At 36.9% G+C, this 16,806-nt stretch overlaps 1 protein-coding gene and 1 pseudogene across 1 annotated transcript; one reads left to right on the forward strand and one right to left on the reverse strand.

Annotated features, from left to right (window-relative positions):
• Window positions 1-4,772: 4,772 nt before the first annotated feature.
• Window positions 4,773-8,564, forward strand: LOC131786959 (uromodulin-like). Its single transcript, XM_066166321.1, has 5 exons — window positions 4,773-5,085; window positions 5,364-5,513; window positions 5,629-5,751; window positions 6,171-6,290; window positions 8,194-8,564. The coding sequence occupies exons 1-5, from the start codon at window positions 4,773-4,775 to the stop codon at window positions 8,562-8,564; spliced, it is 1,077 nt and encodes a 358-aa protein (XP_066022418.1).
• A 1,951-nt stretch (window positions 8,565-10,515) lies between these two features.
• Window positions 10,516-14,914, reverse strand: LOC131794643 (solute carrier family 25 member 32-like; annotated as a pseudogene).
• Window positions 14,915-16,806: the final 1,892 nt, after the last annotated feature.

Consider the following 16,806-nt stretch of genomic DNA (forward strand, 5'->3'; position numbering starts at 1 on the left):
TTCTTGGACAGCAGAATTAGCTGAAAAAGCCTAGAAGGGTTCTTTTATTCCACAAATTCGTCAACTTCTTAGAAATTTCTTGACCTGCGACATATGTGCGTAATACCTGCGGAATAGGAAAACAATGTTATATCTCTTTTTGTGATATGAAGATACCTCGTACTTACGTGGAGAGTACACTAGAGATCTAAATACCCAAAGACCCCAACCGAGCATCACGCCAGGAGTTAGAAGTATAATTATTGTATACTAAACAACCTACTGAAAGTGAGTATCACTCCTTTATCACTCTAATGGTTGCCTGGGACGTGATTCTTTTCTCTTTCTACTCCTCTACTTGGTCCCCTATACTTTTCGTTTAATTTTTTTAATAATTACAGCTGCTGACAATTTTAAAGAGCCAAAGTACTTGTTAAGCCGAAATTACAAGCCTGACTCATCCCGCTGCAGTAGAGCTACAACATTTACTGTAAAAACTCTACGATTTTGAGACTGAAATAAACGGTGTATTTTAAATCTCGAGCACTAGACAGGAACAAGGAGTTATTTATTAGTAACATTCTTTAGGATGACTGTTGTGACAGAATCCATAGCTGCAAACCGACAAATATTGACCAAGGAGTCTTTTAAAAAGTAATTTAAATTTCTCTCTATAAACTCTGTGGCAATCGTGTGCTATTATCATCCAAACAAAAAATGATGATATTAATAATGAACTCACTGCATCAATATTCTAACCTGTGAAATGCTTTGTAAATAGACCAAAATCTTTATTAGTTATGTAAGTCTCGGCCTCGGCCTCTGCATTTCGTAAACAAGCGGCAAATTAAATTACTGGATGGTAACCGATTATGGGGTGTTTTATGTGGGGTTTGACGCAAAGTAAAATCCTATACTCTAATATATTAGTAGTTATTCAGTTATAAGGCGCACCGGTTTTTTCAAGAAATTCCTAATTTCTACTAAAAATTACCGGCAAAGTTTGGGTGCGTCTTATAGGCGAATATTTTCCCGAAACAATTTTTTTTATCACAGTTACTGGTACGATTTTAAGCAAATAAAAGGATACACAGTGTTGGTCATTGACTTTTATAAAATAATGGTGGTTCTGAAAAGACGAGCGAAGTCAAATTTGCATAGATATGATACGTGGTCGAGAGCACGTGCTCAGTAATTTGATACGTCACAAAACAAAACGAAAATAAACAAGCGAAGAGATAAATACCTTCTTCATCCATCCAGCCTTTTTTGTGCACTGAGACCTGCATTCTCGGCGGTATGTTAATTCTTGTTTAATCAAGGCTTTTGTTTGTGCGCGTGGTCGCGTGTGCGACAATTCTGCTTTTGTTAATTAACAGTAAACTATAATCAATACGCGACTTTTTCGTTTTTTTGTAAGTTTATGAACGAATTTACAATAAACTTGACTGATCTTTACTCCCCAAACAACGGTGCGCCTTATAACCAAGTATTTTAGCGATATTTTCAGTTTGAAAACATGCCATGATGAAGTTGCCGAATTGGGGGTGTGTCTTATAGCCGAGTGCGCCTTATAACCGAATAACTACGGTATGCTGAACTTTTTACGAGCATCTGCATCAATGCATAGTCATATTTCTTGCTAAGAACAAGTTTCACCGCTTTTTGGCAAGCTGCTAGAATTATAGGATGTTAAGAAAAACTTAATCTTAGTCTTTTTGCAATTGTCATTTCACTTTGTGGCCGATCCTTCCTATCATTATAAAAACCTGAGTAAAACTCTGCAAGTTCGACATGTCTTAGCTTAACAACCCATAGGAAATGACAATCGAGTCTTCTAACGCTGCTGAAGACGAGGAGTTATAAAGAAAATTTCGTGCAAGAGAGAATATCCTTTCTTGCTTCGTGTTAATATTTTCATTATTCCTTCAGTGTGAGATCGATTCCAGCTATCATTGTTAAGAAAAAAGAAGAGTTTTCTTTGTTTTTAGAATTATTGCCAGTTATAACAGCAAGATTCTTGCTGTGTTTTATGACATTTTAAAATGTATTTCAAGCCACCACGACAAGAAATCGATTACAGTTAATCTCGAGAACTAAGCAGGAATGAGGAGATGTCTTTCAATAACATGACTGAAATTGTCTACTGTGGCTGCAAACACAGTTGAACTATAAAAATATTAATAACACCATGCTTCTTAAATTAAACAGTTTTAGACTCTTCCTTCTTCGATTTTGAATGATATCGAAAAGCAAGCATTTCTTTGTTTCTTTTCAAACTTGTATAACACGGAATTCACTTAAAGACATGCAGGAGTTCTCTTCATTCATATTTTAAGGTTGTAGGAGACCTTTTCTCCCATGAAGTTTAAATGTTTTTATTCAATGGATCGATGCGAGAGAGAATTCATCGATATGCCAGTTTAAAATCTGACTTAAAGTCACCGCGGAAGGCCTATTTGGTGCACCGTTTTCTTTTCCCGCTGATTAGAAGTGCTGTTTCACAGCACTTTTGTTTTCAGTCATTTGTGGCGGCGAAATAGCGTTTTCCGAAATCTCAGTTTCAAAACATGACCAAAATCTATCACATAGAACATAAAAAAACAATGATATTTCCATAGGGACACTTTTTTTAATACAGTAGCTGTTAGGATGCTCCGAATATCACCTTTGATTGTCATCTATAAAAGGCTTGTGTATTTGTTTTTAACACGACTATGGTCGAATTCTACTTTAGTTCTACTTTCCTCAACAGTTTTGAGGTTTCGCGGTGCCTTCAAAGAGATCAAATGAAAAAAGATTGTTACAAAGTCGTGCGGGAACTGTTCAGAGGGCTGGAGTAGTATTTAAGACTAACTTCAACATAAAAAAAAGAAGAAATTGATAGCGTTCATGTAAGCTTCGGCAACAAAGCAGTCATTAGGTTCACTTTGTATAAATGATTCGAGACAACTTTTCTCTAAATATTTTTGGGGTAATATTTTTTCGGAATAAATAGTAAGAGAATGAAGTTCAAATTGCTTGACCGATCGTACTTATTTTCTGCTTCCAGAAGTGTAATTTTCAGGACTTAATTATCTTCAAGCCCCACAGGTGTTCTCTGTCGGTTTTAATTTGCGTCCACGGGGCGTCTTTCCGGCCTACAATAGAAACCTCATAAGGAGGTTCGGCTAATTTCCATTCTCTAAACTGATAAAAAATGAATGTCCTTAATGCATCAAATTCGTAATTTTCGGTCACGGAACTATACTTAAAAACAATAATATATATATATATATTTTTTTTTTTTTTTATGGACTTATCTCCGACTTAAATTTCAATGCACAAAGGCTGTGCATTAAGAATCGAAGCTACTTGATAACGATATGACGCAAAGTGCTGATCTAATTTCAAGAGAGCTTTTTTTAAGTATGTTAACACATCATTCTCAAATGTTTGAGGACACTCGTTTTTGAGCAGAGCTGAATTATATATCTTTTAGGCTTAAAAGTTTCTGAAAAGTGATAATCAAGTCTCCCTGACGTTGGTGAGTGCGGGGGCTCTAAGGAATAATTGCGTGTTTATCATTCGTTATTCCTTTTCGGGGTAAGTCAAATTCTCTGTTATCATTAAGATGAGAAATAATGTTGTTCTCTGTGCTAATAAAACGGTAAAATCGAACGTGCTTCATCCGTGTGTCGATACATTAAAGAAAAAATTGCAAGCGTTTGAGCTCCAACATATGGTGCAAAATATTTTATGTAGGACTTCAAAGGAGCGAGCACCCACCTTTTACCAACACAACCCACGACAAAAAAAATTTTCACCTCTAAAGAACAATAGAGAAATCGAGACCAAAGTTTTGCCGCAATTCAACAGGCCTTTTTCAATTAAAAAGCCTCATTTCAATCTGTGGATTCATAATGCAAATTTAACCTCACATCTCCTCTCTTGAATTGATATGGAGGAGGAATCGAATCATTTTGTTCAAACCGAATCTTTGGCGCAAAAGTTGTGCAGCATTGTTTAATAAGGGTGTCGAAAAATTGCAAGCACAGTAATATTAACCTAAGGAAAGCACAGAGTCTTGTTTGAACTTTTTTTCTTATCAACTTGTCATGACATGAATTAATATTCTCTCCTATAAATCAACGGTCACGATATGTTTTGCATCGCCAAAATGCTGTAACTCAAAATAACAATGGATCAAGTCTATAAAAAAATATATGAATGCTTACCTCACTCGTTTCGTTGTCACCTTTTAATCTTGAGGCCGATCAACATCTTAGCAGCAACTCTGTCTAGGAAGCAACCTTTACAATTCCCAAATAACTGCAAGAGATGTAAAAGTTAAGAATATCAAAGAGGCGGATGGACAAAGGTGTAGCGACTCCGACAGTAGTAACATTTAGTAGACATGTAGTTGACTTACAACCGATTCAGAATGGATTTCTTTATTTCTTTTCCATAAATCGGACGGTCACAATATATTTTGTATCGCCAAAATGCCGCAACTCATGATTCCCAAATAACTGCAAGAGATATAAAAGTTACGAATATCAAAGAGCTGCGGATGAACAAAGGTGTAGCGACTCCGACAGTAGTAACATTTAATAGACATGTAGTTGACTTACAACCGATTCAGAATGGATTTGTTCATTTCTCTTCCGCTTGTTTGTCCTTCCGCCTATTTTTGGGGGCATTTTGTTTGTTTACTTGTTTGGTTTGGTTTGTGTTAAATCAATGGGCTTGAAAAAAACGCTCAATGCATATTCCTAAATAACATATACTTTCCAATTTCAGCATCAGTGGCAATGGCGAGGAATTCAAGCTTCCTAATCCTACTGGCCTCTTTGTATCTCATGGACTTCGCTATTGCCAAAATGCCGTGCAAGACAGAAGTTAGCGTAGCTGGTATGGCTCTCAAAGGATTCGTCTTTAAAAAGGTTCCAGTAACAGCTCCTTACGTGTGCGATACCACCTGCGAAAGAGAAACGATATGTCAAAGCTACAATTATGTAATTGGGGAAAAGTCCTGTGAATTGAACTCCCGAACCAAGGAAGCAAGGCCCGAGAATTTTCAGCCAGACGATTTACGCTTTTACATGGGACGCATTAGTGGTAGAAGTATGTATCCGGTTTAGTTTATTTTACATACAAATCTTTCTCAGTGAGTTCCTAGTAACAGCTCGCTACTTTCCGAGAGCTGGTGTCCGATCGCTTGGTTATTAAATAGGGTCAGTGTCTTAAAGCAAAATTCGCCTTCCATGCATACACTGATATTAGCTAAACTTCTCAGCTCTTAATTATTGTTCTTCCATGTTTATCTTGCCCGGACAAATATATTATCAGATCTAATCTGTTTTGCACTTAAACCATTAAATGAAGTCATGTCTATATTTTAGCCCCCTTAGGATCTATTCCTGAACTACCAGCGCTATCGTGCCAAGAGATAAAATCAAGTGAAGGTGAAGACAGCATCAGTAAAAATTACTGGTTGGATCCAACTAATGTCGGAAGCTCAAAGTTGGTTTACTGCGACATGAATTTGGAAGGTAAGTCAGTATACCAAGAACAGAATTTACACAACGTCTGGTCTACCTTTGCCCTGGCCTTTTGTGAAATGTTTTCACCTTGTCTCAGTGATTTCTTCGATTAATTTTCAAATAGACATCGATGAATGTAAAGGCAGCAATAAAGTTTGTGACGAAAATGCAAACTGCTCCAATACTGTTGGGTTTTATAATTGCACCTGCAAAGACGGATTTACTGGGGATGGACGCTTTTGCTCAGGTAAACTAGTTACAGACATGCCGAGGTACAATATTTAATTATTTTTCGCCTAAAAACACTGGAGGTACATTTGAGCTATCTACAATCGAGTGAGTGAATAATAGACCAATAATACCTTGCATGCTATATCAGTGGACCCTTAGCATCACACAACGCAATTTTAGCAGGAATGTCTATATATTAGCTGTCCTACAAGTGCTAAGTTTTGTTTTTTTTAAGCAGCATTACCCATACATGTTTATGCACGGAGTTGCCATGATCTACATCCGGTTTGTTTCAGAGCCATCATGTTAGGAGACTAAAAAAATAACATTGGAGAAGAAAATATAATATCTAGGTTGCACGTTTCAAAAATCTAGTTCGTTAAAGACGAAAAAGTGAAAGCTTTTTAAGTGCAAAATTCATTTACGGTTTCTCAGATATTGACGAGTGTAAAGGAAATCACTCCTGTCACGTGAATGCGAAGTGCAATAACACCCTTGGATCACATACATGTGAATGTCAGCCTGGATATACTGGAAATGGACAAAACTGCAAAGGTGAATTTAATGTCTTCGTTACAATATTTAGAATAGTCCTGCATGACTACAGCGCCGCACCAGTCAGCCGTGTTGCAAGACAATTAGATAATTTATTACTCATATGTAACTCGTTATGATTTAGGCAGCCGTTCCTCATGTTTAGAACCTTCTAGGTAACGTCCCTGATTTTTAAATGAACAATCTTGGTGACTTATGTATTGTTTTTCTCCACTAAAATTAACCTTATCACAATGATTGACAGAAGCATGAAAGTAGAATCGCTCGCTTGGCTCTGAACCTTGTGCACAGGATAGATATGTGAGTGATTTTCGATGGTGCTACGTTTTCGCTGACGCTTAAGATATATTTGAGAGAAAAAAGTTGAAAATTATTATCATCAAGTTTTATAAAATAATCAAGATACTACGGGCGCCCTGACTGGCCAAAAAACAACCGTTGATTGCACCGATAAACCCATGGAAAACTAAAGTTTAAATTACTAAAGTAACAGACAGCACTTTCTATCGGATTACCAGCGTAGTAAACGTCTCCAGATGTTGGGAAACCATTCGAAAAAAAAAAAAAAGGAAATTTATCGCCTCCAGCTCGTAATTACAAACTTATGTCATGTCCTCACAACATCCCGCGTGGGTTATCTGGACAGCAAACTGATAGAAAGAGCGATGAATAAAGGGGGTAAGGTTCTAAAGAAGCTGTGGTGCTGCGTCGGTGGGAGAGTATAATAGGGTAATTAAGTATTATCAACAATTTTTTACTTTGTATTGTACATTGACGAACGTAGCGAGGCCCATCCCTTTAAAATGAATAAATGCCATCCGAATGCACCTTGCACTAGTACCCAGGGCTTGTACAATTTCTCTTGCAATCCCACGCTTATTGGAGATGGTTTTGATTGTCAAGGCTAGTTTGGTTTTTGGAGGTGATTAAATTTTTGTTTGGTTCCCACGTTGAATGTAGCAGTAAATTTCTTAGAGTTTACTTTCATCCGACATTCACATCGAGGAGGCATACTTTTACGCTCCCTTGAGCACAAGAACGAATCAACTTTTGATTATAGGGGGTAAGTTTCTAAAGAAACTGTAGTGCTGCATCGGTGGGAGAGTATAGCAGGTAATTCAGTGTTACCAACCAAGTTGAAAGCGTAAATTGGCCACTGTAAAGAGTAAAAAAGCTAATCTACGTTTTCAACTCAGTTGTTAACACTAAATTACCAACTGATTATGTTTTAAATGATTTCAAAACCTTACACAAACTTTAACATGATGCAGACACGATACTCTCCGTGGCACTTAAAAACTCTTTAATAATCTCTAACCTTCCAAGATTCTCTTATAATAAGAGCAGTTATGATCAATCAAACTTATTTGACTTATGCAAGCCAATTCGCGTTATGATTACAAATAATTGGATGATGCTAGTGAGCAGAGAGTTATTACTCTCTCCTAGAAAATAATTGGGTACAAGCGAATACTTCTCGGCTGGCATCGTTGTGTGGGAGCTGAGGATCAATACTGAGGATGAAAAAATGTCTTAAACGCATTTTGCAGCATCCAGTTGAGGTACAAACAACTCGGGCTTTGATGGGCGATTAAAGAAAGAGGAAACGTAATTCCTTATGATGCTATCATTTCATTTTAGTTCCTTTGAGCATCATCATTGGCTAACCCAAGTTCTTCTAACCCGAATTCTTCAAAACCTGAGTGACGCTAATAGAAAGAGCAGTTAAGCTACACCAAAATTTGGTCCAGCGTTTTGTGGCAACTTACCCCCCGCGGAATTTTTTTTTTTGAGGGGGGGGGGGGGGGTATCAGGAACAAGCCAGTTGTTTCAGAGCCTTCTGGTTTAGAAGGTTATCTTTGTTACTACAACCTTTTTTTGTAATGTTTATTTCATTTAGTAGCCGACCCATGTTATTATCATCAAAACCTGAATGATGCCAGTAGAAAGAGCAGTTACCCAACACCCCAGAAACAAGAGGTGTGTGACGACCACCTTGTTGAGGGATGGTATCGTTTTGTGGGAGCTGCAGGAACAAAAATGCCAACAACGCGTGTGCCAGCATACAGATGTGGTACACAGTGGTCTGGCTGGTTGGATGCTGATCATCCTACAGTGGAAGAAGATGAAGTTCGAATGACGGTCTGCTTTAGTGATCGCTCTACTGGTTGCCGATACACAGGAACTATTTCTGTAAAAAACTGTGGATCTTACTTTATCTACCGACTTAAAAAGCCACCTAATTGTAACTCACGCTACTGTAGTACAGACTGAATGTTAAGCCAATATATTTCGCGCAGTAAGAGGACTCACAAATCGCTCCGTAAGTACATGTGTACGAGGTTTTGTCATGTGACGTATTCAACCTTTCTTCTCTATCATAGACATTATCAGCAGATTTTAACTTTGGTGGCAAACAGGTATTCAATTCATTAGAATGATAATTCTCATCGGAAAGCCTTTGTCGTTGAAGAGAGAATTGCCCGAAGGATCTTTAAAGTAATCTTTAAGTAAAATCTATAAGACACAAACTCTCAAGCTTATGGTTTTCGAGTGATGACAGTCAAAATCTGATGTCCTCTGATGTTATATAAAGTTAAAGTAACAATAGTGACTCAGTATTTTGAAACGTTAAACCAATTTCCAGACACAGTAAGCAAAATTCAATGGTTTAGCTTGCATAACCGTGTGTTAAATGTGTCCGAATCGACCAAAATTCATTTGAAATTAATGGATCGCTTACATCTCACGCTTATTTTGAATCAAAGTTAGAGATCTTTACGCAATGGCTTCAAAGTGTCCCTATACAGCTTTCTTAACTAAGAGCACGGGCACTTCATTCATTCAAGACGAAATTTGTTAAAATAATTTTATATAGGTAATCACGCGTTTCCAGTGCAATTTGAGATAAAACAGAACGAGAAAATTTCATCGACTAACCAAAATTGCATGAACCTGTAAGGCGAGTGCAACTTGCATATGTATTATTAAGTTTAAAAGCTGCTTGTAGCTTTTAAAAGTTGACCTGTTTTACTACGGTTAATGTTTGCCTACAACATTAACACGCTAAAAGAAAGGTATTCAGAACTGCGATGTGTTAAAAACAAGTATTTAGAGTAGCAAAGGTAAACACAAGTTTTCCTTTTTTATAATGCAAACATATTCAAAGAATCCTATGAAAAATAATATGCGCAGAAAAGAAACCCACCCCCACCACAACCCACAAAGGCTACTGCCTGATATTTCAATATTCTAGCCGAGACTAGTCTTCCAATCATTTAATGTTCATTTGTCTCTACTTTACAAGAAGAGACCTGAACGCAAAGCAAATGGGGCAGAGCAGGGCGAGTTAATTGACAACGTATCGAAACATAGAAAAATCGTCGGTGGACTTTTCAAAGCAAAGTGACATGAGCTGGGTCACTTTGTGGCTCAGCTTCTTGAGTGGTGTAAGTATAAGGGCATCGTGTATATTACCTCATTATTTAACAAAAACTGTGTATCACTTTGTAAATACATTTACCTTACACGGATTATTTTCAGCTGAATTTCATGACACGAACACGACAATAAATGTTAAGGGCAGTGTAGTCTATGGGTCAGAGTAGGTTCTCGATACCATTCATCTAATGAAAGGTTATGTGAAAGACTTTTCAAATTCACTTGATAGCATCGCGAAAGAGTAGCTTACACCATTTTTTAGTGGAGTTAATGTAAATAACCAGGGAAAAATAACAACAACAACAAGGAAATGTTCGGGCAAATGCATGAAACCAGAACCCAGTGAAGTAAAAACAGAGCCATAAATCAAAACTGGGTTTAACTTTACATCGCAACGATTCAGTAACAAATGGAGAAATTTATTGAAAAAGATTTTAACGTAAGTAACAGAAAAGAAAAATACGATAATTTTTAACTTAATATTGAACATTTTTCTTCATTAATTGCAAGTAGTTTTCACAAGTAATGTTTGAATAATTATGAAGTTAATAGTAATTTTAAAAAAAACTTGCAAAAGGCATCTCTTGTACTTCATGCCTTTGTTAGTACTAAGGGATGTACATAAATTTGATACCCGTAAGGGACAAGGTGGGGAGGGGGGGGGGGGGTTCTTTATAAAAGAACAATGGGAGAAGTCATTGTTATCCTTAGGACCTGAGAATAGTCATGGATACCTTTTGCGTTGTTGTAAATAAATTGCTCTGAAAAAAATTCATATTCACATGCCGCTAGTAAATGAAGTTACCGATAAAATGTGTAAACGCACTGGGCGGTTAACTTCGCACGGTTAATATATTTTTTTTCCGTAAATGAATCCGTCGGAACTGTTGCAGAATGAAGCCTGGTAATAAAACCACGTGCCGTAATATTACCCATCGTCTCCCGTTGCTGGATTGCATTATTTATCCTGTCGACGTCATCTGTTCGGCAGAAGGAAGTGAATAACGTTTTCGTACACCACAAATGTGAGTGCACATGCTGGCGTTACTCTAAAAAGAAACAAAAACATCAACAATCAAACACACAATACACAGTATAATCAACAACGAACGTGTTTACATAGATTACAGTTTCAGGGTTTCTTCTAAACCGCTTCCTTACTGGATTTCCGAATTTGAAAAAAAAAAAACAGAAAACTGCTAAAACTTACACTAACGCACAAATACTTGTGATAACGATAAGTATCTTAATTATTTCACAGTATTCGCACATGTAACTGACGAAAACAATGACATGACACCGAATTTTTTAGCCTCTTAATGTATCTATCGCCTGTCTCTTCTCCCCAGTTTCTCACAGACTAGAATGTGCAAATAAGTTTAAACACCTTATGTGGGTACCCCATCTCTTGAGACCCTTTTCTTTACAAAGTGCCACCTAAAATTAAAGATGGGAGCCCACTAAGCCCTCTTGGCCAATTCTAGATTATACATTGCGGTTTAACACATAAAACTAACTAGCAAATCTACTTGCATCATCAAATTTATCTTTAACATTCTGCCTTACCTGAGGACACTGGGAATTAATCCTTTATAAAATCCTGTTACTCCTTCATGCCTAAGATTTTGAAAAGAACCTGCCGTGAGAAGAGGCCAGAAAAAGAAGAATACCTTCCTTCATGAAAATGTGGACTTTACCACTAAGCCGTAAGTCAATCCGAAAATTGGATCCAGTACTCAAACGAGCTGGTTTCAGTTCTCCGCCAATTTTGGTCCAGTTCTTCGTCAAATTGTTTCAAAGGGGCAAAACATGTACCTCTCTTTAATGTAGAGGGTTTGAAACTAGAGATGGAAAGCTAGTCTGTGACGTATCGAAAACTTTAAGTTCTCATATCAAGTTCCAACTTACCTGAAAGTCTTACTAATCACATCCAACGCGCCTTTGTATTCCACCATCGTGTACTGATTCTTTAGAAAAGTAAAATTCATGAACAATAAATGACAGCAGGAAACAGTAAATACTGAACGATTCAACAAAAGAATCTTGTTGCTTAAAGATAGCTCCTGATATATTCAATTGGTTTTAGCTAATTTTATGGGCACAGGATCAGAACTTTCGCGCCGTGCGTTCCAATAACCATCTTGGATCCGTGTTTCTTAAGAGGAATGGAAAGAGTGAAAGAGGGTGAAAGCTACTCTCCCTCATGAGAATTGATATTTATCCACATTGTAGGGTTTCCCTGGCCTTTTGTTGGTGCTCATTTGAACAACTGGGAGGGGGGATTTGTGGGGCTAACGAATCTTTTCCCAAAGAACCGACACAATGACCTAGCTGAGAGCTCGAGGCTCAAGCACAGACCACATCAACCTGGAGTCCAGTAAACCAACCGATGAGATCACCGGCCTGAAAACTAAAAAAAACCTTAAACTACAAGTTTATTTCAAGATAATAGCATACAAAAGTAAAACAAAATCGATTTCAAAAGGTTAATAATTTGCTAATGAATCTCCCATTCTAGCCTGAAGTCTTGCTCTAACCACTTGATAAGGATATGTCGCTGTTGCGGCGAAAATTTTCGACAGTGAAGCCATTACAAGGTACTCAATTGAACTCTATGAAGAAAATGAAAGTTAGCAAAACATAAATTAGAGAGCAAAAAATTTCATATAAAAAAAAGAACTATTACATTTTCAGCACTTCAGAGTGATTCCCAAGATAACCCATACATAATAATAAACGTCATCCTATTAGTACCTTCCTACCAGCCACATGTACAACAAAGGTAACAAAGGTTGTCTTTTGGGCGTCAGTTGTAGCTTCAAAATGCTGAAGCTCGTCATGGAGGATGACTACTCAAGATGAGAAGCCAAAAACGCCCCCACCCTTCCCTCTCTCATGTTCTCTTTTTGCATTCGCCACTGGCCATTACACGTGTTCGTGTTGACCCTTTACACCCTAACATCAATATCCATATTCTCCATACTGTTCTCTATACATTTCCAAAGATACTGACAAGGAGAATTTCTTAAACAGTCAAGAACTTTTTCGGTGGCTGAATATTTCCTCTATTCTCATGACGTCCATGTGTGATTCAGAGGTGATATTGTAAGGAGAAGTTAGATGTCAGTCAATCTTAGGAGGGGGGGGGGGGGCAAAGGGTTGATTCTTATCAATCCTTCTGGGTAGAGAGGGGAGTTGAGAGTAAAGTTTCGTTCCAGTAAATGACAACACTTCAGTCATCCACCCTAAGCTATGAACATGATCAGAGTAAAAGCACTTCACATGTTCTGTTTGTCAAGGTTTAAGACCAAGAGTTTCTTGTTTGCTAACTCGCTTGAATTTGTGAGCTTTAACGCGTATACAATCAACTATACAAACACATGCAGACAGTATTCACCAGCTTCTTGTTGATTGGTGTTCCAAAATATTGACTGTAGCCTTTCTTCAGCTCCTCATAGGCCATGAATTGCAGTGCTCCGTGCGATACGCCAAAAACACCTGGAACGTAGCCCTGGTCAAGTAAAATAAGATGATATGAGCAAACTTCATGTTCCATCCAAACACATAAACTCAGGTTTATCACTCACAATACCATTATCTAAGCTAGACGAAGATAGCGGGGTCTTAAAAAAGGCTGAAATAGCTTTGTATGGTTCCTGACTCTGAGACTGATGTTTATGCTTCTCTTTTGTTTTTGCGCTTACCTTCCCTTTTTCTCTTTTTGATTGTTTCCCTCCTTTTTTTAAGGAGGTTTGAAAACCACTGTTGGCTTAGTGCATATGCAGCAACCAAAACATACTAACTACAATATTAAAATGTTTTACATTAAGGCTCAAAAGTGAATATCAAAGACATAATTGTGATTGCATCATGAAGACCTACATCTGTAAGATACCTAAAGTTCTCTGCAATCAGAGTACCAAACAATGAGTCACTCAAAAAACTGGCCCGATGCATTGGTGTAAAGTTTTCAAATTTTGCTCTATAAGAGCACTTTTTCACTTCCACTATTGAATCTCCCATGTACATTTAGGAACTAAAGACTATATATATATATATATATGTTTAATAATTCCTCTATTGTACAACATTTTATGCCATTATTTTTTGTGTTCTTAAGCCCAAGGTATTAAGGTACACATGGAGCGGTACACACCACTTGTGACTTCTTGGATTTGATTGACTTTATTAGAGACCAATACCCTGCATACTTCACCACAAGACCAGCACACACAGTCAAAATAATCTCAATTTTTAACTTGATCAATCAATCAAAATCAATCAAAATCTGTCAACCGATACATATCAAGGTTACCTTGTATAAACCTCTCAACTCCTCATGTCTCCTCAACTTTAACAGAGCATCTGTAAGGATCAAGGAGTACAAAATAAGTCATGCATCTGGATTTCATGTAAGTGAGGAATTGGTGAGCATTATTACATGCGCCACCACCTTGATTCCAGTTCACAGTGAAATTGTGATTGAGAAAAGTATCAAACAATTTATTATTCACTGCTGAATCAACGTTTGGCTTGTAAAAAAACTAAAGAAATGATTACAAACTTGAAAGAGCTCTTGATTTTTAACTACATTCTCCTTGTAAGTTGCATGTCTGAAATGTATTAAGAACAGTACGGGGGAAATACATACTGATGGAAGTGTGTAAATGGTTCACTTTTCTTTTCTCTCCCTTAGGTAAAAAGGTGTCTTCATCTTTGCAAACAAATATCTTACCAAAAACTCATTTGTACTGAGGTGTTTGTGTTTTTTCAGCAAGGGAATCAGAATACTAGAGACATAAGCGAGTTTTGACCACCCATATTGGGTTTGTTAGGTAACCTGGCACAAACCACCAAAAAGTTAATTCATCATTCTAATTAGCAAATAGATGGACCTTAATCGTTGGAAAGTAAGTCAACGTGATATAACTTAAAACTTTTCCTAAAATGATCTCAAAAATAACGCAACACAATCGGTTACACGCCAAACATACAATTATCTATTTGCTCAAAATTGATCAGCGCACTAGAATGAATGTGGAAAGGGCATCGAATGAATGAACGTCTGATAACATCTCGCACCGTGAACAGGATCCTGAGAGTGACGCTAAATGAGCACGCTTCAAACTTCGAGTCTCTTAACGGAGACAAACACCCTGTCCCTGATGCTTTTGTCGAAACATATTCACAATTCTTTCATTAAATTTTTTTCGAATATCTGTAGTTCTTAACAATAGAAACAAAACAAGATTATAAAGACTGCCTCGAAAAGCTCGTCCGTGGAAAAGCGCCAAAGTTTGCCCGAGAGGTTTGAAATTTCAGAATTCAAACCACCTGTACATGCTCTAAAATTCAAATTTAAATAAAAGATTATTTGGGACTAGAAGTTATTAGGATCGCACAAGTTATTGGTAAACTTGCAGAGCCACAGAATTTAGAAAAGGAACCAAAACTGAATAGTTTCTTTGAGATCAGCTTAGATTTATAAGGCCTATTTGGTGCACCATTTTATTTTGTCCCTTGTTAGAAGTGCTGTTTCACAGTAACTTTTTTTTTTTTGTTTTCAGTCATTTGCGGCGGTGAAATATCGCTCTCAAAAATCTCACAGTTTCAAAATATGGCCAACATTTATCAAATAGAACATAAAAAACCACGATATTTCCATAGGGACATTTTTTGGATAAATGATTCGAGACAACTTTTCTCTCAAATATTGATAACTGAGTTCAGTCAAAAAATATTTTTTGGGAATAAATATTAAGAGAATATAGTTCAAATTGCTTGACCGGTCGTACTTCTTTTCTGCTTTGAAAAGTAGAATATTCAGGACTTAATTATCTTCAAGCGGCACCGGCCGGCGGTTGTAATTTGCGTCCAAGTGGCGTCTTTCCTACAGTAGAAACCTCATAAAAAATAAATGTCCTTAATGCATCAATTTTTGGTCACGGAACCATAGTTAAAACAATATTTAAGGACTTAACTCGGACTCAAGTTTCAATGCACAAATGTTGTGCATTAAGAAACGAATCTACTTGGCGACGATTTGACGCAAAATGCAGATCTAATCTCTGGAGGGCTTTTCTTAAGTCAACACATAATTCTGAAATATTTGAGGGCACTCGTTTTTGAGCAGGAGGTGAAATAGATATCTTTTAGGCTTAAAAAGTTTCTGAGAGCTGATAATTAAGTCTCCCTGACGTTGGTGTATGCGGGGGCTCTAAGGAATAATTGTGTGATTATTATTCGTCGTTCATTTTCAGCGTGAGTGAAGTTCTTTGTTATCATTAATATGAGAAAAAATCTTCTACTCTATGCTAATATAACGGTTAAATCGAACGTGCTTTCTCTGTGTATTGATACATTAAAGGAAAAAATTTCAGGCGTTTGAGCCTAAACATATCCAGGTGCAAAATATTTTTATTGAGGACTTAAAAGGAGCGAGCACTCATCTTTTACCAACACACCCTAAATTGTTTCTCACTGCTTGGCACATACACGTGGCTGGAAAATGAGAAATATTGACAAAATAATCATTTCAAATGTTTTTCAGTCCACTTTCGCAAAGCATCTCTAAACTGGTAAAGAAATGCGACTACAGCCTTAAGAGAAAGAAAAAATATTTTGCGTTTATAAATAAGATTCCTTATATTTTTACGTTTTTGTATGGAATTTATAGCGAAAAAGAAACTAAAAAATTAGAAACAAATTACTTCCAAACAGATTATTGACAAGACAATTTTTTACCATTAAAGAACAACTTTGATATTGGAGTAAACGAGACAGAATTCATTTAAAGAGTTCTGCTGAGTATAAACGTCGAAAATAAAATCGATACCAAAGCTTTGCCCTACTTCAACTGAAGTTTTTCAATTAAAAAGCCTCATTTCAATCGATGGATTTACAATGTAAGTTCAACCTCATATCCTGTCTCTTAAATTGATATGGAAGAGGAATCAAATCGTTTGGTTCAAATTGAATCTTTAGCGCAAAAGTTCTGCGTCATTGTTTTATACAGCTGACGGAAAATTGCAAGCGAAATGATATTAAGGAAAGGAAAAAAACGGAGTCTTGTTTA

Source organism: Pocillopora verrucosa, chromosome 5, assembly GCF_036669915.1.
Source record: "Pocillopora verrucosa isolate sample1 chromosome 5, ASM3666991v2, whole genome shotgun sequence".
NCBI lineage: Eukaryota > Metazoa > Cnidaria > Anthozoa > Scleractinia > Pocilloporidae > Pocillopora > Pocillopora verrucosa.